General features: G+C 39.1%; 1 protein-coding gene across 7 annotated transcripts in view; it reads right to left on the bottom strand.

The window, feature by feature from the left end:
* Nucleotides 1-26154, bottom strand: part of PPP2R2B (protein phosphatase 2 regulatory subunit Bbeta) — a 500674-nt gene extending 474520 nt beyond the window's left edge. The window contains exons 1-2 of one of the 7 annotated variants that reach the window (XM_055285753.1): nt 25891-26154; nt 25693-25770 (exon numbers count right to left, since the gene is read on the bottom strand). In XM_055285753.1, coding sequence (XP_055141728.1) covers nt 25693-25770; nt 25891-25900 — 88 coding nt within the window. In that variant the 5' untranslated portion in view covers nt 25901-26154. Of the gene's footprint in view, nt 1-103; nt 400-25692; nt 25771-25890 lie in introns of those variants that run through there. The other 6 variants (XM_055285747.2, XM_055285749.2, XM_055285748.2 and 3 more) reach the window with 6 other exon arrangements.
* Between the last annotated feature and the right edge of the window lie 1136 nt (nt 26155-27290).

Here is a 27290-nt window from a genome sequence, read left to right as displayed (position 1 = left end):
TCACCTAGTAGCTACAGAAAGCAGCATCAGCGGAACCCGTGGGAAGTCAGACACCAGCCCACTTTTCCCACCCACCCAGACGCTCTCCCTCTCTGGTCTGTACCTTCTGTGTGGCAGCTGGAAGAAAGGATGGTGTTCGGAGGTCTGAAGATGTAAGGCAGGTAACGAGAGAAGCATTTCATCTTCCAAATAAAAAATAAAAATCTAAATAAAAAAACAGTCTCCTGAATCCATAAGGATTCTCTCGGCCTTTTAAGCTGGCTACATCACCAATATGTTTATGTAGGTTCTTTCCCAGATTTGCAAAGCTGGGGTGCCCGAGGAATAACTGGAGATGGGTCCCATTTTGCCATCAGCTCCAGGAAGCACTGCCTTACATTTCTGCATGCAGCTCAAACTCAGAAGCCCCCAAGCAAGCCGGGATATAGCCTCTTCATTGGCTGAAGCTCCTCTGAGCAGGATTTGCTGAGTAAGTCAGTCCTGCCTGTAAACACACGCTGAAATGCTCTGCCTGAAACCTCTACCTTTTCCCGTGTGGTGAATTTCTCTTTTCGCAAGAGAAATCCAGCAGGATATGGGAGTAGTGAGGATAAGTGACCATCTCTTATTTAGCTGAAAGATCAGATGAAACAAAGACAGCATAGTGTTCCGCCCTGGAGAGAGATGGCTGTTAAAAGGAGCCACCCTTAATGCCATGGATCTCAGGAATATTAAAGTACAGTGCAATGAAATGGGTCTCTGTCCTTGCTTAATCTAGATTTAGTTCTACTTTTTTAAGATACTAAAGCCCAAACAATAGGACCATTTATCATTTAGGTGAAGCCAAAAGCTGGATTGAGTAGTCGGTGACAGAGGGCTAACACAGATAGATTCTGTGCTCCACTACTGCCTCTTTCTTCCCCTGCCAGCCTTAACAGTGAAGCAATAACTTAGTTCTGAGTTATTCACTCTCCAAATAGAAAGCCACAATGCAAGAATAGAGACTAAACCCAAAGGAACTGACCCTTCATCAATCCGTGTACCCTGATGGCATTAAAAAACATGGAAAAACTAAGTTGATCCAAGGATTACACAACTTTACCAAAACTCTCACTGAGATTTCAAATGAGAAAGAGAGAGAGAGAGAGAGAAAGAGAGACAGAGACAGAGACAAATAGACTGATATTATTTAAGGACATGACCAACCACAAGATATAAGTAAATTTGGGATGGGGAATTGGTTTGGTTTTGGCCCATGAAATAATAATGACTTTGGAAACCTTATCACTGGAAGGCAAGAAGGCACAGGGCTTCAGTTTGGGATTTATAAGTTCTGTCAAAGACACTATTGTACATAATGAAGAGAAAGAGACAAATGTCCTTCATGCTGCATTCAGAGGCACAAGGAAATGATTTAAATGTCCATAAAAGAAAACCAACATTTCCCTGAGTAAGATTTTTAAAAATCAAATCAAAGTGTGCCTTGAAAATCTGATGGAATAATTTTTAAGCCTTTATGGGCTCTCTTCCTTACAAAAATATTTAACTCAGCATTGGAGAAATGTGCTGGTCTCCCCAGGAGGGAACAAAGAAAGTAATGAGAGTGCCAGGACAGTCCATGGTCATGTCAATCCATTCCCCCACCAGTAGGCCACCTCTCTGGCTCTTGGACTATTATGACATGGTGACAAACTGCTGGCAGAGTCAGGCCATTTAGTTCTGCAATAATCATATAATCTCCTTAGACCCAGGGACTTGGCAAGGTAGGGCCATCCTAAGTAAGGTGCTGTTTAAACAATGCCTAAGTGGTCTGGTTTGTTTTTGTGGGTAATTTCAAACTCGTGACAGAAGAGTATATGCAGGAGTGTCTTCCTAAGAGATACTTCATATCTAACCTCTGGCCAGCAGTGAGAGAGTGGAAGGAGTGTGGGCTTTGGGTTCGACCTGACCCTGACAGTTTGTATCCCAGTGCATTCACTTAATGGCCGGGTAGAAATGAACAAACTTTAACACTGCAAACCTCAGTTTCTCCATCTATAAAATGAGAACAATAACAAGGTTTTCCTCATGTATTCTTGAAAGAAGTGAGACAATAAGCATAGAGATCTGGCACATCGCAGGCATGTGATAAACTACCACTGTTGCTGCTGTTAGCCTTCTCTGAGCTTCTATGCCATACACCAACCTAAGAGTAGCTGAAGAGGGGATGTGCTTAAGAGGAGTGATGCTGCAGTTAGACAGCCAGGGTTTAATCCTGCCTTTGACATTGACTTACTGTGTGATCTGGGGCAACTTACTTCACATATTTTATCCTCATTACAGGCCTAACAAGGATAATAATAGAATCTTAAACAACACTGTTGAGGACATGATAGGATAGTTCATATAAAGGGCTTAGCTCAGTGTCTAGCACATTGTAAGTGCTTCCTAATTTTAATTACTATTGTCTATAACAGTAGTATCAGTGCTTAATTAGAGCATATTACTTTATTTACTTACCTATCTTATCTAAATAATGAAAGTGCAAACTCTTGAGGGGGAGATCAACGTCTAATTCATCTTTATATCCCTACTGCCTCACCTAGTGCCCGCACATATTAGGTAAGTGAATGGATGAATGGATAAATCCATATATACAGGTAAAGCTTCTGGAAGATATTTTATACTTTTTATATGGGCATGAAGGTCCTTTACAGCACAAATGAAGTGGATTTGAGCCTATCATAAAGCTGGAAGAGATCATTCAAACAAAGGCATTATGGAATTTATAGATAGACATGGTTCAACTTTAATTGTTTAATTATTTCAGTCTTAAATAAATGGTATTCACTTAGCGAATACTTTCTAAGTCAATAGTAGGCACTCAGTAATTACTTTCTGAGTGAAAAAAATACTCACTGAGGATGCTGGCCATAGCTATCCTCAAAGAACTCAATAAAAACAAAACAGAACAAACAAAATACTGTCTTCTCCATTAGAAGCAAAAAAACAATGGGACTAGAACTCAAGTCCCAAACAGGCCTCTCCAAACCAGCTAATACCTCTTGACCTCAATTGAAAACATGTTTTCAATTGAAATCTAAAATGATTGATTTAGCGTAAGGCCTAGGCACCTATCTACTCACATGCAAATGGGCAAGAGGCAGAAAGAACAAATTTGAAATTTCTTTGGACAGGTGAATCTGCTGCAGGTAGTTTGCACTGCACCATTTGAACTGTTTCAGTGTGCTTCTTATCACTTTGATTCTCTCGACAATCCCATTTTATAGAAGAGAAAACAGGCTGAGGGGATATAATAATTTATCCACAGGAGATCCCATATTTCCGCACTGGAATCACCTGATGAGCTAGTGAAGAATGCAGATTTCACAGTCCTCAAGCCAATGGATCCAGATTCCCTGGGGAGAAGAAGTGATTCTTCCTTTGAAGTTTGAGAACCTCTGGAGTGAGATGTTTAATTTCATGCTCTGGCTTGACAAGTTTGGGTAACGGAAGGTTTTCCAAATACCCTTGGCCTAAATCATGTATCCAACAATTTATTGCCACCCTGATGATACATCAGGCTGAGTGATGGGGACATAGGATATGAGATACCACCCCTGCTCTAAAGAAGTGCATATTCCAGAAAAAAGAGAGACTAATGAACTGTTTTAATACAGCCACATATGGGCTATGACAGCAGGAAGAGGATATGAAAAGATTCTCAGGGATTATAAAGCCCCAAAAGGTCAATGTTAGAGATCCATGCTTTCGCATTTGGCATTATTTATAAAAAATGAAAAAAAAACCACCTCCTGTTAAAAGGCAATTATCTTACTGGGAGGCATAGCAAATGAAGAGTTAGCAGTCATTAACTCTGTAAGTGGCATTAGTCTCAGATACACCTAATGTCATCACAGATAAGAGTAGGGTCACCAGGAGAGGAATGGTGTCATTACAAGGAGAAGGGAGGATCTAAAGCAATGGCAGAGGTTTCTGGAGGGAGAGCCCAAGAGCAGAAAGAGGTCTCTGAAGGGGAAACCAGGAGCCTCAGAGGAAGGAAAGATAAAGGTGACCCATTTAGGTGCCATGTGAGAAGGCCCCTTGAGTGTGGCAGAGCAGAATCCAGAGACAAGACGTTTCTCCAGATGATTTCCGCATGTCAGGTTCTAACAGTGGCAAACAAGCAATTAATTGGGAGTTTCTTGAGTGCTGTGCTCTGGACTAGGCTGCTCTAAGCTTTTCTTTAGACTGACCTCCTGGAAGAGCAGAAGCAATAATTTCTGCCCTGCCAAGTCCAGCTGGAGCCCCTGCCTTGGGGCCAATGGACTTGGAGTCTCCTAACTGCCTGTTCCCACTGGTTCCAGTCCTGTTGCCTACCTCACTGAAGCCCACATCTCACGGAAAAGTTACCCTGATAATTCTCTCTTTGTATGTTTTTACAACCTCCTTTGGGGGAAGGTTCATCATCACAGTTTTTCATTTTGCTATGAAAGAAACTAAATCCCAGGAAAAAAATTAGCTTATTTAATATTACAGGATGAGCCTGCCCAGGTTTTTACTCTTAAGTCAAAGCAAAGCAAATTCCTACTTATTCTTCTAATCTTAAATGAATTGCCATATCTCCAGGGAGAGGTTTCTTGATGCCTCAGACTGGATTAAATCCCCCTCTTACAGACTCCCACATACCATGTTCCTCTTTTAAAATATTCGTTCATTATTGAGCATATTTATTGAATACCTACTTAGGCCAGGCACTGTGCATGGTGCCAAGGAATCAATAGTAAACATGAAAGATAAAATACCTACTCTCAGCCGGGTGTGGTGGCTCAACCCTCTAATCTCAGCATTCTGGAAGGCTGCGGTGGGCAGATCACTTGAACTTGGGAGTTTGAGACCAGCCTGGGCAATAGGGTGAATACCCATCTCTAAAAAATACACAGAAAATTATCCAGGTGTGGTGGTACCCACCCATAGTCCCTGCCGCTTGAGGGGCTGAAGCAGGAGGATCACCTGAGCCTGGGAGGTTGAGGCTGCTGTGATCCACGTTCACACCACAGCACTCCAGCCTTAGTGACAAAGTAAGTGAGAGTCTGTCTTTAAAAAAAAAAAACAAAAAAAACGAAAACCTACTCTTCTCTTCTTTGGGTATAATAACCATTCCCAACATATACGGCTCCTGAGCTGCTGTGAAGATTAAATGAGGTAATCCAGTAAAGTGCTTAGAATTCTTTGATAATTGCTGTTTAGTATCTGACACCCTGGCCAGACTCTAAGTTGCAAGAGGGTAAAAATTGGACTTTTTTATGCTGAATTCTGAGATCAAAGTTTGCTGCCTGAAGCATAAGAGGAGTTTGATAAGTACATGCTGGATTGAATTGAGCTGAATTGAGTTGAACTGAATAAAGAAAATTCTGACAATTTCCATCACACTTCCCACACCCACTAGCCAGTGTGTGAAATTCACAACTTGTTAAATTCTGACCTGAAAGAAAGAGGATCCTCTTTGTGGCTAGTTCATTTATCCATTCATTCATACAATATAATCTTTTTTAGCAGCTATTAAATGCCAGGCACTCTTCTAGGTGTTGAGGATACAGCACTAAATAATATATTGAGGTTTAGCTCTTTGAGTTTATATTGCCAAAGAAAGAGGTAGGTAATAAATAAACATTACATCAACAAGGTTATTTTAGGTGGTGAAAAGTAGAATGGGACATGGATTAGAGAGTGACTGCTTTGCTTGATGGTCAGGGAAGGCTTCTTGGAGGAGGTGACATTTGAGCTGAGAATGAAAGACAAATTAATGGCCAAGGAATGGGTTTGGCCCTCTCATTTACCCCACTATAGCCTGCAATTTATCCTCACAGAGATTTCCTCTTCTAATTTAACTAACTACCTACATATTTTAAAAATAATTTATTTAACATTTGTTTCACTGCTTTAATATAAGCTCTACAGGGACACAGAGTATGTTGTCTTTCTCACTCATTGCATCCCCTAGACCTAGCAGAGCAGTCAGGAGTGACTTGATTCATATTTCTGACTGGCAGTCTGATCTGATGATTCAGCCAGCTCTCTTGGCATGTGAGTAAAGCAAGAGAGAGGTGGGCAGCTACAGATAAGACTGAAGAGGACTTTCAAGATGGGGGTCGGCTCCATTTAGAGCAGCTGCTACCATGCAGCAGGGGAAGAAACAAAGCCCAGTGCCTCACAACAGAAGATTTTGGCTCTCATTGAAAAGAACGAAAGAAGGAAAAGCACAATAAAGCCAAGAATGTTTTCCACCAAATTTTATATAGTAACTCTCATAGTACCCAGAAAGGGTAGACAAATAAAATCTCCTAATTTATAAAGAGAAGTCAGAGCAGGTAGGCAACATGACTTTTGTTTGTTTGTTTTTTGGTTCTGAGCCATGGAAACATGATTTGATTTTAATAGATGATGATAGTACAGTCATGTACCATAATGACATTTCAGTCAACTGTGGACTGCAAATATGAAGGTGCCCCCGTAAGATTACAATACCTTACTTTTCCTGGACCTTTTCTATGTTTAGATATGTTTGGATACACAAATGCTTATCATTGTGTTACAACTGCCCACAGTATTCAGGACCGTGACATTCAGGACTATACAGCTTTGTAGCCTAGGAGCAATAGGCTGTACCATCTAGGTTTGTGTAAGTGCACTCTAGGATGTTTGCACAATGACAAAATTGCCTAATAATGCTCTTCTCAGAATGTTTCCCCATCATCAAGTGATGCATGATGGTAGTAGTAATAAGAACAACCACCAAATCTATATTCATCTGAGTTCTTCATTCATCTGAGTGACTAGGTTCCAGTTACTCTGCTAAGTGCTATACCTAGAATATCTCATTGAATCCTTCTGAAAAACCTATAATAAAGTAAATATCATTATTTTATCTGCTTATAGATGAGGACGTTTACACAGAGACATTAAATAAAGTCAACTGCAAGCAAGTGGAGGAGGTAAGATTCCAGTACAGGCTTTCGGCTCACTCCTCCCCTGAGGCTGTCGCATGCCACCGTGCTCTCTGAGTTGCCTGGTCTGAACATTATCTCCCCTACTGTCTAGTACAGGACACGGCACCAAGACTGAGACTAAGATTTTGTATCTACTTATTTGGAACTTGTGGGTATTTGATTAGGGCTGGGAAATTTACTTCTGACCTATTTGAAAGAAAGGGTTTGCCAATGACTACCATAATCATGTAGAAGAAATCTAGCCAAATCCACACACCTACCTATCCATGCCTCCAGAGATCCGATATGTGTTGAAAGTTTGCTATTCCTAGGACATGGTGCCAAGAACTGTGAGATTAGATGCATGTATAGGCATAGAATGTAAAAGGGAGGGAGGGAGGGAAGCAGGGAGGGAGAAAGGGGGGAAGAAGGGAAGGGGGAAGAGAGGAAGGAGAAAAGGAAGGAAGAGAAGGGAAGGGAAGGGAAGGGAGATAGAAAAGAAAGACAAAATTAAGTAATAAATATATAAATATTATAGAAGGGCCAAAAGAGATGCATAATAGAAAACTCTCACACCTAAATGGCACATTGGGACAGAATCCAAGAAAACTTCCTGGAGGTGGTGGCATCTGAGATAGGCTATGAAGGAGAAGAAGTATTTGCACTTTGCACGTGTGAAGATATAAGTGGGAAGAGCCTTCTGGTAAGAGGTAACAGTAACAGTTTTATTAAAACAGCTCAAATTCACTCTTTCTCCTATTTATTATAAATCAATGGAATTATAAAACATATTTTAAATATATAAAGCAGATTTCAGTTGCTGTATTTGGGCTATGCACTTATTAGCTCTCGTTTGAAAATAGTGGACTTTAATATTTCTTGTCCAAGCTGGATAAAAAACGTTCCAATTATTCAGTATATATAATGCCTCAAAGCCTTCATAAAAAGAAAGCATTCCAAAGTAAATCCAGAATGTGCTTCCTGTTCTGCAGAAAAAAAACTGTCCTATCTGCTTCCTTCCCAGACATCTCTGCATTTTAATTAAATCATGAATATTATGAAAAGGAAGCAGTATTCTGAAATGAAACAATATTTTAAAAGGATTGCTGTGACTCTGATATCTATTTTGGCCTTAGAGCCTTCCCCAGGATTAGGCAGCATATTTCTTTTCAGACAGATGAGAACGTTAGAGGATTTGAAAGGAACCCAGCACATGAATCCAGGTGGCAAGATCTTAGTTTTCTGACCCGTAGGCTAACCCTTAGAGATACAGAATAGGCATTTGAGTAATTGGGTTTAACGTCTTTTCAAGAAAACACTTTTAACCCAGTTTTCCTCTTGATTCTGAGAGGCCATAATAGTAAATCTTTTAGGAGGTAGCAGAGGAGAAAATGTTGCACCTGTTGTTCTTACAGTAAGGGGCCAGATTTGCTCATTGAGCGAGGACTTTCCCCTGGGCATGTCACACTGCTCACAGCAGCCTGCACGAGAGTTCTGTTTGGCCTGCAGAGTATTATATTTTCTAATTCAAACTTCTGCCTTTAAACAGGGTATGTACTCATCAGTTCCTCTACATCTGGATTACATCTGGAGAGATTTACACAATTACCTTCCCCTTTGCTGTTTCAGTCTATGAGCTTTGCTTTACGGCAGAGTTTCTCAACCTCAGCCCTACTGATGTTTTGGATAAGGTAATTGTTGTTTGGTTGTGTGGGGGAGATGGGGCTGTTTGAGGATGTTTAGCAGTGTCACTGTGCTCTACCCAATAGAGGCCAGTAGCACACCTCCCATTCCCGTCAGGACAATCCAAAATGTTTCCTGACATCAGTGAATTTCCCCGGGGGTGCAAAATTACCCTCCCACACCCTAGATTGAGAATCACTGTTTTACAGCAATACAGCCTCAGAGAACTGGACTGTGATAATGGACACATTAATTGCATATTAGGCAGCATCATGAGGGTAAATACTATTTTGATTAGAATAAAGAAGAACTAAGATCTGTGTGTAATTCTTCATACCTTAGTTTCCTCACCTAATTCTCCCACAGGTCTGGTATATAAATCAAAACAATCTAGTATATGAAACAATATTTGTAAATGTGTTTTGAAAACTTAACTATATAAGGTTGTTGCCATTTGGTCTTACCTAGCTCTTTAGGCATCCACTGTTACAGGCATATTGAAAAATGGCAGCACTATTCTAGGATAAATCCTTTAAACTAGAAGGCATTCCATACCAAGTACACTGACAAGAAGTTGAACTTAGCAGTAAGAAATGGCACTTTGGGCAGTAGTACGAATTTTCTTGGAGTCTCCTGTCTTCTTGGTTTTTCTTGCTGATTGGAAAGCTAGTATTCTTTCATTTATTTAATCATGCATTTATTCAATATGTATTTGCTAAGCATTAGCATATGCCAGGCATGGTGCTGGGCACTAGGAATGCTTACACAACTTGTAGTTGTATATCAGCAAGTAGTTGTAGCAGACGTGTTAGATATAATCCTGTCTTCATGCAGAGTATGGACTAGTAGAGAAAATATACAAGGAGCAAGAAAATTATAATGCATTTTGTAAGTATATGATGGAGAACATTCAGGGCCTTCTACAAGGGCCACAAAGCTCAGAGTTCAGGGTTAAGAAAGGCTTACTTGGGAAAATGAAACCAAAACTGAGATTTGAATGATGAATGGGGGTTGCCAGAAAAAGAGAGAGTGAAAATATTTCTGGCAAAGGGGACAGTACGTGTGTAGTGCTGGAGGTGAGGGGATATTGCATTAGAGGACACATGGAGCAGAGAGTACATGAGGAGAATGCTGAGTGAGGCTGGGTGTATCCTAAGAGCAATGAAACCTAATGAAGCTTTTAGGGAGGCAAGTGACATGTGTACACACGGGAGATACTACTCTGGATACAGTGTGAAGAATAGACTGGAGGTGGTCAAGACAATAAGGAGAGGGTGAGTAAGCCAGAGAGGCTGCTCCAATATCCAGAGAAGAGAAGATGGTGTCCAAACTAAGATAGTGGCAATGGGGTTGGAGCGAGGTTGGGGGATTGGAGATGCTGACCTATTTAGAGAAAAGAGGGAAAATGACATACGACTTAGTGATGGAGTGCATGAGTATGGGTGATGAAGGAAGTTAGGAAGGCAGAGCCAAGAATGATTCTTGGGTATTTTGGAGGGCTTTTGGAGGAGGCAACTGGAGTTTACTACAGCCATTGCTACTATTGACAAAAATGAAAGAGTTTATGGGGCGCCTGCTGAGTGCGGGTCTGTGAGCTAAATGCCAACAAGCATTATCTCCTTTAAATCTTGTAACAACCCTGTGAGATAGGATGTATTATTCTCAGGACCCCCAGGCTCAGAATAACCTGATCAAGGACCCACATCTGGTAATAACATGGTCCTGATTTGGGCTGGAATCAAACCCTACAGACTGACTCCCTAGTCAGGTTGTTAAGGCTGCTCTCTTAACTACCACACAGAACCATTATTGATTCCCTTGAATGTTTACTTTCTAGGTTTAAATCGTAGGTTTTCTGGTGACTAATGATAGTTTTGGAGGAACCATTCAATCATTTAAGCCCTTCAAATCTCAATTTCCTCTGCCGAAATCTATGTATTGTAATATCTCCTTTATAGGGCCTGTGGAGTGAGTAAGTTAGTGCTAACACTAATAATGACAGAGCAAGCACTTATTGAATGCTGACTGTATTCCATGCTGCATAGTAAATTCTTTACATGTATTAGCTAATTTAATCCTCACAAGAGCCCTGGATGTAGCTTCAATTATTATCCCTATGTTACAGATGAAGAAACTGAGGCACAGATACATTAAATGCCATACTCATATAGCAGATTTGCTGGAATGCAAACCTGGGTGAGACTTTCTGGAACCTGTGCTCTTCACTGTGGTGTCATGCAGCCTCTGCTAAGAAGTGAGACCTGGGCCAGGCACGGTGGCTCACGCTTGTAATCCCAGCACTTTGGGAGGCTGAGGCGGGTGGATCACGAGGTCAGGAGATCGAGACCACGGTGAAACCTCGTCTCTACTAAAAATACAAAAAAATTAGCCAGGCGTGGTGGCGGGCGCCTGTAGTCCCAGCTACTCGGAGAGGCTGAGGCAGGAGAATGGCATGAACCCAGGAGGCGGAGCTTGCAGTGAGCCGAGATTGCGCCACTGCACTCCAGCCTGGGTGACAGAGACAGACTCCGTCTCAAAAAAAAAAAAAAAAAAAAAAAAAAAAAGAAGTGAGACCTTAGAAAGTCCTTGACACACCAAGAGCCTAGCACCTGGAATGTTGGATGTGCTCAGTGCCGACCATAATTTTTCTTCAATGTTAAGTTTATCGAGTTTTCAGTAAGTGCCAGGCACCGTATTACACAAATAAGATCGATATGGCTCCTGTCTTAATGCCTTTCTTGGACTACTAGAAAGCCATTTCTAATCATGATTTTTTTTTTTTTTTGTATCATCAAGCCTCCCTTGCCCATGAGAAGTTGGGAAATGTCAGCAGTTTCTAAGGAAGCCTTTAGAGAAGACCAGGGAAGCCAGGCTTCATCAAGAGCCAAATACATGGCCTGAACCACTCTGCTGATGTGATTAGCCTGGGTGTTGGCCAAAAGACCACACCAAGGCCCTTGGTGGGCTACTGTCTTTCCTTCTTTCGTATTTTTGCACTTAATCACCACCTAGGTTAAAGAAAACAGCTGGTTGATACAATAGAGGTAGAAAATGCTAACATCTGCTTGACAGTCAAGAGGTTTTTATTTTTAATTGAGAAAAAGTTGTCTACATTTATGGTGTACAACATGGTGTTTAAAAATATGTACACATTTTAGAATGGCTAAGTTAATTAACATATGCATTATCTTACATACTTACTATTTACTTATAAGAACACTAAAAATCTACTCAGCAATTTTCAAGTATATAACACCATGTTATTGACTACAGTTACCATGTTGTACAGTACATCTCTTGAATTTATTCCTCCTGTCTATCTGAAATTTTGTAACCTTTGTATCTCCAACCTCCTCTTACCCCAACCCCTAGTAATTATCACTCTACTCTCTGGTTCTATGAGCGTGACTTTTTTAGATTCCACAGATGTGAGATCATCTAGTATTTGCTTTTCTGTGCCTTCACTTAACATAATGTCCTCTAGAGTCATCTGTGTTGTCACAAATGACAGGATTTCTTTCTTTTTCCAGGCTGAGTAATATTCCTTTGTTTTTCCACCAGAAGGGATATCAGAGAGACTCTCATCCCTTAATGCCACAGGGGAACCTGGGTGGTGGAAACATTAAGTGGTAGTGTGGAAGAGGAAACTCATAACTTCATTCTGTCTGTTTTTCTTTCTGTACCCCACCTTCTCTAAGTGGGCAGATCTTCCAGAAAAGAACTCCCAGTTTCCTTCAAAGGAAATTCCCGCAAATTCCAACATGCTATGAATCTAAGTGTTTAATCCCACAGTTACCTATTTGCTCATTAACGTCATGTGGGTAAATAATACTTGGATTAGGTGTAAGAAGTCCTAATTAATTGTTCATGTTTGTTGATGATGTAAAGACAACTAGCTGTCTGTAATTTTCTTCCACTTGCTCTGACATCATGTCTGTAGAACTGGAGCCTAGAACCCTCTACAGGTGTTTATTGCTCTTCTCAAAGATGAAGTATAATCTTTGCATGCACTTAGGTGTAAATAATCTTTTTAATAACCACATGGATCTGATGGCCATTTTAAGCTCATTTAGAGAGAGTTTACTAAACTTAGCAAATATTAAACATTAAAAAAAAATGATCTGGGTGGTAGAATGACGAGTCATTTTTATTTTCTTGTTATCTGTTTTCATTAGTATCACAGCTAAGATTTACTTAGCATTCACTCTGTGTCAAGCCCTGTGCTTTGCGTAGATTATTTTATTTCATCCTCCTGACAAGCCTATGAAGGAGAAACTACTACTTTCCCATTTTACAGAGGAGTAAAGTGAAGCTAAATCAAAATAAAGTTATGCAATCTATTCAAAGTGACACAGAAAGTTGTTTCATTGGGATTCAAACCCAGGCCATCTGTTCATAGGTCATTCTCTTAACTATGGTGAAGTTTTTCTAATCCCCTCAAGTTTCTGTTAGAAACACAAAGAGTATTACTTTATGTGAAAAAAATGCAACTTTTTAAACAGTAATATCTGAGTTGTTTTTAAAATAAAGTTTGTTATTTATTTTTTTCTGTTTTAGTTTCATGAATTAAACTGCTATTAAATAACAATATTTTTAAAAGACATCTTCAGCATGCTGTAAGATACTTTTTAGAAAAATATTCTCTCTCAGGTACATCTGATGAGAAGTTGCGCTTTACATGAATCATTGACTGAAGAAAGAAGAGGAACATACATTCTGAACCATGTGTGAATGGTAAGCTGTAAAAAACTGCCATCAGTTTTCCTTGGAAAATAGGCACTTAATATAAATATTTGGAAATCATTACTGCTTGAATATCATTGGTATAGACCTGCCAACATAAAATTACCTGGTATATTTGATTAATGGTGTAGAGTGAGAAGCACACATGGACAAATGGCTGTGCCATAATTTTGGGAAAGGTTGCTTTAAATCGTAAGCAGAAAAATCACTCATGAAACAATAGATGATAATGACCCTTAAGAAACAGCTAATACTATTATGGAAATATCATCCACAGTAAAAAATAAAATGAAAAAACAACAGATCTTACGTTCCCTAAACTATAAGCTGAAAGGACATGGTCAGGTCTAAAGGCCGCCAAATTTAAGTGATCTCATCAATGCCTTGAAAATTGCTTTTGGGCACTGAACAAAACTGTAACATTTACAAATTCCAATGGCGATTCTGGGCAAAGATAGCACAGTGAGCTTCAGACCACAGACAGCATTTTACTATGAGAGGTGAGGTATGGAGACCTCTACGTCAGAAGCAAAAACAAAACAAACAGAAAGAGTTGAGTTTAGAGGTGAGGTTTAATTTTCACAATACAAGTATAAGGAAGATTATGTTACTGAAAATTCTCCATTGAGGTGAAATGCCCTAGGATTTAGGTCCTAAAACATCAGAGTACTTCCATCCTTAGACTCCTGAAAGCTTCCCATTGTACCCAGAATAAAACACAATTAAAAAAAAAAAAAGAATAAAACACAATTATTTACCATGGCTTGCAAGCTCACGCCTGAACCTGCCTCTGCTTCCCTCCACAACTTCAACATAAACTCTTCCCCTACTGACCGATCCAGGCATCCTGGCCTTCCTTCTGGCCATGCCTGGATTGCTTCTGTCCAGGGCCTTCACACTTGTTGTCTCCTGTGTCTAAACACTGTTCCCATGGATTTTTTGAACATGGTTTCTACTCATTATTTGGGTCTTAGCTTAAATGTCACCTCTTTAGAAAAGCCTTCACAGAAAAGCCATATAATAATGTAGCATTCCCCAATCTCTCATTTAATTTAGCCACTTCCACATGAACACATTTTATACTCTTTTTTTTTTTTTTTTTGAGACGGAGTCTTGCTCTATCTCCCAGGCTGGAGTGCAGTGACACAATCTTGGCTCACTGCAACCTCCGCCTACTGGGTTCAAGCAATTCTCCTGCCTCAGCATCCTGAGTAGCTGGGATTACAGATGCCTGCTACCACACCCGGCTAATTTTTGTATTTTTAGTAGAGACAGGGTTTCACCATGTTGGTCAGACTGGTCTCGAACTCCTGATCTTGTGATCTGCCTGCCTCGGCCTCCCAAAGTGCTGGGATTACAGGTGTGAGCCACCGCACCAGGCCCATTTTATATTCTTTATAGCACGTGTCATCATCAGAAAATGTCTTGTGTTTTTGTAGGCTTGCATTTTCCATCGTCCACCTCTGCACTGGAGTGTGAGCTCCATTAATACCACAGACCGTGGCTATCTCGAGGGCTGCTGTGTTTTCAACACCTACTGACCAATATATATTTACTGAATAAATGGATGAATAAAATTCAATATTCTTACCTCCAACCAAATTGGTATAAAGTTATTTATACTCTCTTTTTTAAAGCTCTATATGAGAGACTAAAAATAAATATACTAAGAAAAAGGCGTAATGCTTCTTGAAAACTTGAGCAAAAAACCAGGAACCACCCCACAATGTCCATGTGCTTAATTATTTATTCTTGGCTTTTAAATTCCATTAACTAATAGCACAGGCAGTAAGTAGGATGATGCTGAGCCTGCTTAATGAGCGACATTTACAAAAAGGCAAATGCTCTTCTCACACACCCCAGGCCCCAGCTTCAACACAAGTCCGTCTAGAGAAGCTTGGTGTCTGGATTTGCCTGAGCCAAATGTTTTACCAAGAACAAGCCAATGACCCACCACCCTTTGCACAGTGGTAGCAATAGAACTGGTTAAGCCTTATCTGTCTTTTTTTTCCTTTAGCTGATACTATTGTTGGACTACCTTGAATCGCATCCTCATTCGTTGCTGCAAAGCCGAGATTTTGTTGTGGCATCCTCCACTCAGGCATGGTGATCCTATACCAAACTCAGATGCAAGCCTATTTGTATGAAGCTAGTTATGCTAATCCCATTCTCCTTGCCAATGGATGGTTTAGAAGTGGGCATCTGCTGGGAAGTGGAGATTGCAGTGAGCCGAGATTACGCCACTGCACTCCAGCCTGGCGACAGAGCGAGACTCCGTCTTGAAAAAAAAAAAGTGAAGTGGGCATCTGACTTAGACTGTGGCAAAGGGGACATCAAAAGAAATTTTCCAGGGATATCTGATGGAAAAGTTTCCTTTATTAAAAAAAAAAAATCAGAATGTCCTTTCACTTGACATTGTTGGTTTATCTGAGTATGACGCCCAGAGTTGCAGCAGTTGTCTTGGGACCAAGCTGACATTCCAAGGACAGCAAGGCAGGGAGATGGAGAGGATCTGAGTTCTCTGTGCTGTGCTTCACCTAGGGAATTTATCAGCTCTGGGGGCTCCCTGCCTCATGACTTATTATGTGAAAAACTGGATATTGCAATAACCTTTCAACCGATTCCTGCTTCTGACAGTGGTCCCTTAATTGAGCTGCTGCTAGAAAGAGCGTTTTTCAACTAGTGGCTCTGTATTTCCTTCAGGCAGGAGTCCAGCTATTTATAACGGTTTATAAGGTCCCCATCTTGCATCTGTCTGCCATCATCTGTCTCCATCTTTCACAACTTCCTCCTGTGCCTACTCAACTTCAGACACACTGGCCACAAGTCCAGTCCTTAAACATACCAGATAAGCTCTTGCCTCAGGGCATTTGTACTGGCTGTTCCCTCTATCTGGAACTCTCCTCCCCAGATATTCACATGATGATTTTTTTTTTTTTTTTGCCTTCTTCAAATCGTTGCTCAAATGTCATCTTTTGCATGAAGTCTTGACCATCCTATTTAAAGGAGAACACCATATCCCTTAACCCCGTATTGGTTTATTTTCTTGCATTTATAGCCTCATATTTTATATTCCACTTGTTTATTATATCTATTGTCTAGCCCCTCCACTATTGAATCTCCAGTGCCTAGAATGCCAAGCACATAGTAGGTGCTCAGTAGATATTTGCAGAAGAGATCATTCTTTTACTGTTCCAGATATTTTGATAGCAGTTTTCTGTTGGAGCTGAAAGCATCTTGAAAGCATGATGGATTTCCTTTGAGTTGCCTTGGTGTTCTATGCCCTGCATTTTCAAGACAGTCGACCTTGTCTTAAACTCACAGTCAGTGCCTCCAGAGGAAGCTGAGCAGTAAAAAAATTTCTGGTGTAGGATTCAAAAATTTGCTTTCTGGTCTCTATAAGACCTTGGGCAATTTAAAACTTATCTCTAGCTGCTTCAATCTCCTCATAACTACGAAGAAAATTAGGTCTACTATGTATAATATCTATACTATCTTTTTGTGTGCAATGTGGAATTATAAGACCGATTCTAGTTATCTCCTATGGGTTATAAGACATATATGACCCATATATGTTAAAACTAGAAAAGTCCTGTGTATCTGTAATGAATTGTTTTGAATGAAATTTTTATTCTCTAAAAATATCCATTATTGTTGTATTAATGATAATATTGATGTTTTTTGGTTAGTTGACATTTATTAGTTACTGAAGGCTATTTTCAGTCAATAAATATTTATTAAGCCCCTGCTTGGTGTCAGGTTACTTTCCAGGAGTGCTCTATCATGGTAGTTGAGAATACCAACTCTGAGGTCAGACTGGTGTGTAAATGGATACGTTGTTAAACTTTCTGAGTCTCAATTTCCTCCACTGTAAAATGGGCTTAAGCTGGCACCTGCCTCATATCTTAGTGTTGCAGCAAAGGTGGAATGAGATAACATGTTGAAAGCAATTATTAAGGAGTCTGATCTTTTAAAACCTGATTAAACGGAATTATCATTATTATCACTCTACCCTGGCCAGGTATTGTGCAGCACTTTCAAAGATCTTATTAACATATCCTTTCATCCTCCCAAGCTGGCGATCACCCAGGGAACCTGAGCAATAACACAAGAGAATAATTGAACCATGAATAAAATGTGGGTCTATGTACCCAGAAGTCCTAGCTAATTCCTGTTTCTACTTTAGGTCTCAGATTGGCTTCCAATCTAGCCAATCTTACTCTAGCAAGGCTTCCCTGCTCTGTTCCCAGTGTGGGTTGGGTGACTTACTCTTTTTCTAGCACTTTCCACAATCACATTGGATTGTCATTAAAAACCATGTGGTGATGTCCTCAGGAAAGTGTACAGTGCTTAATGGAGGGGAGCAACAGGGTTTTGTCCATGACTGGCCTCATCGTCCAGCCCAGTGCCTGGCACATACTAGGTGCTCCATAAATATTTGTTAATTAAACACATTTAAAGTGATTGGCATTAGGGAAAGGGTGAAATAAATAGCCATGGAGTTTTTTTCTCCTTCGTGGCTAGGAAATATTTAATTATCTAATGCTTACAAAGAGAACAGGATGTTTGCCTTCAGTGTTATGCAAAGAACCTGCTTCCATTCCTCCAGAGCTCACTTCTCACCAGCCCACCTGCAGAGTACAGCAAGCCTCCTCACATCAAGACATTCTCCATCACAGCTAAGAAAAAATGCTTTCATCTTGCACAACTTGTTCACAATCAGTCCAATTTTTCTTCTGGCAGATTGGAGCGCCACGCAAAGTGAAGTTGCATAGGAAATCCCCTTGTAGCCTACCAGGTGCAGAGAAGAGATCTCCACTTCTTTTTCACACACAGAGGGAAGGTTTTCACTCCCTTCGGTGCCCAAGGCTGAGAACTTGGCTGCACAGTTATCTCACATTTATTGGCATTCTGGTTTCCTTTAAATGCACTCAAAACACCTTCAGATTTTCTATCTTCTCTGCTCTTAGAATTGCCCTCTGATGTAAGGAAAGAAAGAACAGAATTTCTCAATGTGTTTCTTGGATCAAACTATTAGAATTATTTGGGATGGGCCAGGCATGGTGGCTCCCGCCTGTAATCCTAGCACTTTGGGAGGCTGAGGCAGCTAGATCACAAGGTCAAGAGTTTCAGACCAGCTGGGCCAATATGGTGAAACCCCATCTCTACTAAAAATACAAAAAGTAGCCGGGGGTGGTGGTGGGCACCTGTAATCACAGCTACTTAGGAGGCTGAGGCAGGAGAACTGCTTGAACCCGGGAGGTGGAGGTTGCAGTGAGCCAAGATCGCACCACTGCACTCCAGCCTGAGTGACAGAGTGAGGCTCTGTCTCAAAAAAAAATTTAAAAAAAGAATTATTTGGGATGCTTGTGAAATATGCAGGTCCTTTGACTCTGTCCCAGACCTAGTGAATCAGAATCTCTAGAGGTAGAACCTAGTAATATGCATTTTAACATCATTCCTAGGGGAGTCATATGCACGATAAGGTTGGAAAATAATTCAGTATCCTGTCTAAGGTCACTAAGTGGGTAACTGAACCAAGTTTGAAGTGAGAGATTATCTGATTTCAATTTGGTGCCTAATTAAAAATCTTCTTGAGTTGTTGATTTAGAAAGCTTCTGTCCAAAAAGACAGGATTCCTTCCCCCTGAAATGGGAATTCTCAGTGCCAGCCCTTCACCCTGTATTCAGGAGTGGGAAGAGCAAGGCAGGTAAGGCTCCATTTTCTATCATTTAGGCTAAGATCTGTGGGGTGAAGTTACAATTATTGTAACTAAACATCTAAACATCTAAGAAAGGGTATTTGTCAATCACTGACTTCTTTCTATAAAATGAGGTGAAGGTCACAAGTCTTTTTACTGCTTTGAGACAATCCAATTGGTTGTGGTTTTTTTTTTTTTTTTTCTGGTGACAGCCAAGAGTCACAATCACTGAAGGGAAGCTGAAAAATCATCCTTACAATCCTTGGATTTCTTAAACATCCATTCAAAACAAAACATTATTGCAAATGTTATAGTTAGAGGATTCCTCTTTGCAAGGAAGTCACAGTTGTTGGCTTTTACTTTAGGGTATATGAAATACACCTCACATCGACAGTCAGATTGATGTTTTTCTCTCATTAGAAAGCAGAATCGATAGAATGCCTCATTCTTTCCTCTACATGAGTGATCTTTTCAGAGGGAGGGAAGGAAAAAATGTGATGCCCATGTATCAAAACAGAATAAATACCACAATTATTTCCCATGAATAAGGTGAAGTGACCTATGTTGACAGACATCAAAGAACTGCAGAATGAGGAACAAACAAAGCACCCTAGAATTGCAGTATCGGAAAGAAAATGGTTATATGCTGTAGCTGGGATGAAAACAGAAACCACACCAGATAATTCTTTTTCCCTTATACAAAATCAGATACCAAATCTCAAGAAGTTGTCTGATATCGAGTGGGCAATTTCCACCACATAAAGTACTTCTAATGAGGAAATAATGTAAAATTTCATGCAATGAAATCATATGTTATACGAAATACGCCTGCTAAGCAAATCAAATACAAGCATTGCACATGGTAAATCAGAATCTTTAAATGTGTAAGTGTCTTCCAATAACTCAACTAAGTCAACAATGTTTAGATGGCATCCTAACCACCAGCATAACAGTGTAAGTTTAGGTCATCAACAAATTGTTTGTTGACTGCATGTCCACATGATCTGCATAAGTTATGTGATCTCATTCAGTGCAATGGTGCCAAATACCATCTGCATGCTGAGGCCTCCCCAGGTTCTATCTCTGAGATTGTCTCTCTAAGACATATATACGACTCATATATACACATACAACTTCCTTCTTGATGTTTGTACCTTTGTACCTCATAGCTACTTCATATTAATTATGTTCAAAATGAAGCTCATGATTTTTCTCCCCAAATATCTTTCTTTTTCAGGTTTCCCAGCGTTAGTAACTGGTGCCCACCAACCACCCAATTGTTCAAAGCTAAAACCTGAAAACTATCTTAATTCCTTAGTTCACTTCTCCCCTAAAATCCAGCCTATTGCCTCCAAAACATGCCTGGAGCCTGTTATCTCTTCATCTGCACCTTCTCCACTCTAATAAAGCCACATTGTCTCTCATCAGACTTCCTATAAAGCCCAAGGAATGCTATTTTTGAGAATGTGTCCCAGTGATATAATCACAGTAGCTAATCATGATTACTGAATAATGTCTATGTGCTATGTTGTTTAAAATATATATCTATTATCATAAGAATTCTTGAATACCTTTTATTATCCCAATTTTACATATTAGGAAATAGAATCACGAAAAATTTGAGGTAACTTACTCCATGCCCATAAGTAGTGAAGCTAAATTTGAACCAGGTATTTTTAACTGTGAAACATATGCTCTTAATCACTATATCACACTGCGTTTCCTGGATAAATGTAAAGATTTTACTATTAGGTGTTCATAACAATGTTATAAATATTGAAAATCTGGGTAGATAAACTAGGGTATATGTACCTCTTATTATATGAAAGATGATCCCATATATTGTTAAGTAAAAACATCAATTTACAAAATAGTATTTCCATTATGACTCCATTTTGGTAAAAAAAAAATACTGATATTGTCTGGTGTAAACTAACCAATTCCTTGCACAGTAGTTGACACACATACTTGTTTCTTGACTGAATCAATTAATGACCATATATGCATAATCAAGAGGTTAGAAAAATATACCATAAACTTTTAACAGTGCTGATCTGTGGGTTGTGGGTTTATGAATGACATTTATTTTCTGATTTTTATTGGTTAAATTTAAACTTTTCTACACTGAGAATATATTAAGTAATCAGAAAAATAAAAGAATAAACCTTATGTTTTTAAAAATTATTTAAGGTTTGTCTTAAAATGGTTTCTTCCCACACGTCTATTTTGCTCCACCGAATTTTGTGTGAGATTCCTACCTCTTTGATAGTTAAAGCAGTGTAGTCTTTAGCCTAAGCACTTTAATCTATAGCTCATTTTACCTTGTGTTCTATTTGATGTGATGCTTTACTCTTCTGGGCCATGCTCTGTCTCCTCTCCAGTGGTGCATTTCTTGAGAGCTTGGACTATATTTTATTTATCTTTACAACCCTCTCACTTTCTGAGACAGTACCCTGGATATAGTAAGCACTCACTAAATACTTATTGTTGAACTCATAGTATCATTCATTTAAAGTCCTATAGAATAATTTGACGTGTGAAAAAATTCTAGTCTACTACTTGATACCCAAGATGCACATAAGCATCTTGCACCAAGATGCAATTTGAACATCTTATAATAAACTATTGGTAATGGCCTGATATATATATAATACATATATATTATATACATATGTATTATATATGTATAACATTAAATATAATATGTAATATAATATATTATATATAATATATAATATTGTATATTATATATGTATTATATGTATATTTTATATTATATATTATTATATATGTACAATATACACATACGTATGCATATATATAATATATACATATATGTTATACATATATGTATGTGTGTATACACACACACAGACACACACACACACACACACACCCCTAGCCCTTATAGCCATAATGGGTAACTATACGATTATCCCCATTCCGCACATGAGGAAAACTGAAGCATGGAGACATTAACTTGCCAAGGTAATTGGCTAGTGAGTGATAGAACTGAAATAGAAAAAGCCATTAATAGGAATAAGTAACATGGAAGGGAAAGCTGAATAATTTTTATTGACTTCGATCGTATAGAAAATTAGGGTAGATTATGCCAGTTAAACCCCTTTGGTTTCCTTTAAACCAGATTTTTAACTAGTAGCAAGTGAAATTCATTTATTAATTCACTCAACAAATATTCAACTTTCATTGAGGCAGTGTTAGTGGAGGTTAAATGACATCTAAGATATGTTGGCCAGGGAACCCCATGCCAGTGGCTGTGTGTTTGTGATCAACCTAATTCTTCTTTTTAAAAAGTTTCTTCCTTTATTCACTATCTTAAAGTGCACTTTCCAAACAAAATAGGGATTGTCATTTTGATCCTAACTCTGACCCAATTAACAGTCAGTTCAAGCAGGCTATTTTTGTATTATGCACCGTAAACATTTCAACCTATCTTCAGTTCACGTGTATTCATAACGATCGTCTAAGGGCAGGTGTGTAAAATGCACATCCCAGGCCCTCATTCCAGACTACTAAGTCAGAGTCTCTATTTCCAAAACAATGTTTAAAGAGCAGGGGCTTTGGAGTCCCAAAGACTAGGTTTGAAAATTGCCTCAACCATTTATAAGCTATAGTGCCTTTGGCAATGTACTTAATATTTTTTGTTTCTTTGCTTGACTTCAATATCCTCATAGGTAATGTGGAAATAAAAATTCTTACCTGTCATAAGGTTTTGGTGAACACTAATTTAGAATGAGGGTCTAATTATATTTATAATAATAGCTTACAAATATCGAGTATTTACAAAGTATTGAGCACTGTGGCCAATGCTGTATCTGTATTATCTTATTAATTTGTCTTAAGCAAATAATAAATCTGCAAATGGTAAGACCTGTAGTTAGAGCAGACATTCAGAATTCTCATAATTGATGGGAAGCCAGTCACAGGGACAAGATTTAAGTGCAGAGTAAGAGAATAATGGATTACTTGGAACAAGTCATCTAGCCTTGTGTTGCCCAAAGCCAGTCCACTACCTCAGAATTAACTGGGTAAACTCATTAAAACACATTGTATCGGCTGGGTGTGGTGGCTCACGCCTGTAATCCCAGCACTTTGGGAGGCCGAGGCAGGCGGATCATGAGATCAGGAGTTCGAGACCATCCTGGCTAACCGGTGAAACCACATCTCTACTAAAAATACAAAAAAATTAAATAAATAAGCCGGGCGTGGTGGTGGGCCCCTGTAGTCCCAGCTACTCGGGAGGCTGAGGCAGGAGAATGGTGTGAACCCGGGAGGCAGAGCTTGCAGTGAGCCGAGATCGTGCCACTGCACTCCAGCTTGGACGTGCAGAGCAAGACTCAGTCTCAAAAAAAACACACATTGTATCACCCTGACCCTTGAAACTCTAACTTAGTAGCTCTTGGAGACCTCAGAGTCTCTATTGTTTAAAAAGTTCAAATGATTTTGAATCATGGGCAAGACTTAAAACAACGCATTCACTTGAACTTCATTTTCTTAAGATCCATGAGGTTAGAGATTAGGTCATTTTTTTCTTTCTCTTTTAAAAAAAATTTCTAATGTGTACCACAGTGCTGTCATGTAGAAGACACTCAAAAATCTTTTTTTAGGTGACATAAAATGGGATTGATAATTTTCTATCTGTCTTCATAGGGGCTTTAGAAGGATCTTTTGTAAGGCTCTATTTGACAATTCATCTCAAAAATAGAGGAGTTTATATACAAATATAATTTTAGATCCAGTAATCCCACTACTGAGTCTATATTTAAAAAATAAAATCAGTATATAGAAGAGAAATCTGCTCTCCCATGTTTATTGCAGCTCTAGTCACAATAGGCAAATTATGGACTCAAACTAAGTGTTCATAAACAGATGAATAGATACATACAGTGATATATATATATATATAAAATATGTGACATAAAATGGGATATATAATATATATAATATACACACAAACACACACACATTATATATACTATATATATATATATATATATATATATATATATATGCGCAATGGAATATTACTCAGCCATAAAAAAGAATAAAATCCTGTCGTGTGGCAACATGGATAAACCTGAAAGGCATTATTAATATATTTCATTTAATAGTGAAATAAGCCAGGCACAGACAGACAAATACCACATGTTCTCACTCATATCAGGAACCTAAAAAAGTTGATCTCATAGAAGTAGAGAATAGTAAATAGTGGTTACCAGAGGCCTGGAGGGTGGTAGGAAGATGGAAACAGATTGGTCAATAAGTATAAAGTCATAGATCTGAGGAGTAAGTTTTGTTCTATAGCACAGTAGGGTGACTATGGTTAACAATATCATGTGGTATATCTCAAAACAGCTAGGAGAGAGGATTTTGAATCTTCTCACCACAAATAAATGATAAATGTATGAGGTAATGGATATGCTAATCATCTTGGTTTGATATCATTACACAATATACACATATCAAAACATCACACTGTACCTTATAAATATGTGCAACGTGATGTCAATTTCTTTTAAATATAATTTTATAGAGGTTTATTTATTAATTTTAGTGTGCTTTCTCCTACTTTGTAAACATAGAGTATTTGGTTTTTGGTCACCCACTATTAGATTCTATACAAAGGAATTATAGCAAGATTGTAAATAAACTATCTTTTTCAAATTCCTCAGATTAATCTTTGCTTGAATTACTTTTTACTCAGAATTGAAGTGCTGCAGAATGACCTGAAGTTCACATGCATTTATGCATGTTAGTTTGAGTATAGTGTTCAATCCTGTCAACTGTTCACTTCATCATTCTTTAAAACTAGTTTTCGACCTGTGTTATACCACATCTGGAATCTAAACCTACCATCAAAGCAGCAAAATCTGTTTCGGGCAAGCCCTACTGCATTCTGCTAGAAGAGCTAAATTGTGACTTAAAACACCCAGAAGTGCTATTCTAGTTCCTTCCAATTGCCTATCATCCAGTGTTTTGTAATGCAGACACCCTTAGGGAGAGTCATGGAGGTCTCCAAGCCCAGGCTTACAAAAGAAGAAAATAAAGAAAATTAAAAAGTTCTTCAGGAGGAGGAAAACTAATGCATTATCCCAGGTAAAGGGCCCAGGAATAGAAAAGTCTCCTGAGAACCAGAAAGGCAATTATATGCTAAGATTGGGATTCAATGTTCTCATAAGTCATATGACTAGACTTGAATTCTTCAGTCTCCCTCCACACTTCATGTATTGCCGATGGTCCTCCATATAGAATGAAAGGGAGAGAATTATGGCTGAAAGTCTTAAAATGTTTGGACTCAGAATTCTACAGCACTGACAGGTCATCCTGAAACAAGGCTTGCCTAGTTTAGCCTCTGTCTCTGCAAATCTATTTTACTGAAAGTTCATTTCAGTGCTGCTCATTGGTAGGAATAAAATAAATTTCAACAGAAAAAAAAAACAGGAGAGAAAGAAATTATTAAATCCATTTCTAGCCTAGAATGCAATTCTGGGGTGTGTGGGGACTTAGATTCATGAAAGCAAAGATGAAAGTTTTTAATTTTGAAATCAGCACAAACTCCCAAGGAGGCAAGGAAAAGGGCATAGGGATTTCTCCTACCTTCTGTGGTTCCAATCTCGATAGTGCCTTTCACTTGGCTGAAGCACCATAGTGTGTCCTGGGTGAGTGTCCCAATTCCTGAAAACAACACAAGGAGACACTTCAGGTTAGGTAAGAGCTCCCAGTTGTTCTTAAGAGACCAACAAGAAAAGAAATATATAGCAGAATCTATGCATTTCTAAAAGGAGACTTGCACACCAGGTATCATCTCGTCAGAGAAGAGACCCTAGTGAGTCCTGAGGGAATGGTCAGTCTGCAAGTACCACGTCCTGCTGTGAATCACTGCTCTGTCTCCTCCGTCTGACCAGGCCAGGACCAGTTTGAACTGGAGCAATTGGAGTTTGTCCCTTCTCAGGCCCTGGCAGCGTCCTGGAGTGGTTACGAAGGACTTGCAGTCATCCCCTGTGTGACTGGCCCTTTTCACGGGAATACTAATGCTTTTGATTGTTTTCTTTCTGTGATGGTGGGGAAGAGAATGAGGCAGTTCGTTAAGGGGTGAGAGGAAAAGAAAGGCAACATTTTTTTTTTTAAACTGGGCTTCACAGCTTGCATGGTTGAGCGGCCAGTAAGGGGTCAGATACCCAGAGCACTTCCATCTCTCTTGTTCACTTCTTGACTGCTTGCCAAAGTCAGGCTGACTGCAGAGTAGGGAAAAACAAAAAAAAACAAGGCTGGAGATGGGGCGGGGTGGCTCACACAGAGCTGGGGAGTCAGTTTCTGACAAATGTGGCCTATTTTGTTCCAAGGGTATTTTTGTTTCAGATCCAGTTGGACATTTGATGGGGCTAAATGTTCTGGGTAATAGTGACTCCTGGTTTCTACAAATATATGTAGCCAATACTAATGAATATATTAATGCATATATTAAGAGATATTCTAATTCCTTTACATATTCAAAAGAGTCCTTTACAGAACACTTCTGGATAGCAGGGGTGCCAGTTTTCTTCTCAACAACATGAACATTCCCCTTCAATTCAACTAGGTTTTAAAATTCAAGAGAATATTGCAGAATCAAATTTTGGGAGATGGTATGAATTTAAGAATGATTAAATTCAGTGGGAAAAAAAACACAAAGTTTCAAAAACAAATTGACCTTTAAAAATGCACAGGGAACTGAGTAGTCATTTTCATGGTCAGCCATAGATTTTTATTGAATTCCTATACGGAAACCTTCATCTGCTTAGCCACATGAGAGGAGCGTTGCCTCTCATATGCTCTTCTCAGTGTTGTTGACAGGTTAACTGATGGAATTAGTATAGAGTCATCATTAAAAGTAGAGACTTTGCAATTAGGCAGGGTTTACAGTTGGGCTCTGACTTGGGACAAGTTTCTAAGGATAATGAGACAGTTTCCTCATCTTAAATGGCAATAATAATGGGACCCATCTCTCAGAGTTGTGGATATTGAATGTTATTAGCACAGTCAAGAAACTTAATAATGGATATTATTAGTAGTACTAGTAAAGATTGATTCTAAAGTGTTGCATAGTAAAAAAAAAAGAAGAAGAAGAAGAACATTGGCTGGGAAAATTTCAGGCACTGTAGTAAGCACTTGACTTAGAGTAACTCCATTCTTACATAAATCATGGGGAGGGCATT

The sequence above is a fragment of the Symphalangus syndactylus genome, chromosome 7, assembly GCF_028878055.3.
Source record: "Symphalangus syndactylus isolate Jambi chromosome 7, NHGRI_mSymSyn1-v2.1_pri, whole genome shotgun sequence".
NCBI lineage: Eukaryota > Metazoa > Chordata > Mammalia > Primates > Hylobatidae > Symphalangus > Symphalangus syndactylus.
Note: the sequence above shows the minus strand (reverse complement) of the source record. Positions and strands in the feature narration are given on the sequence as shown.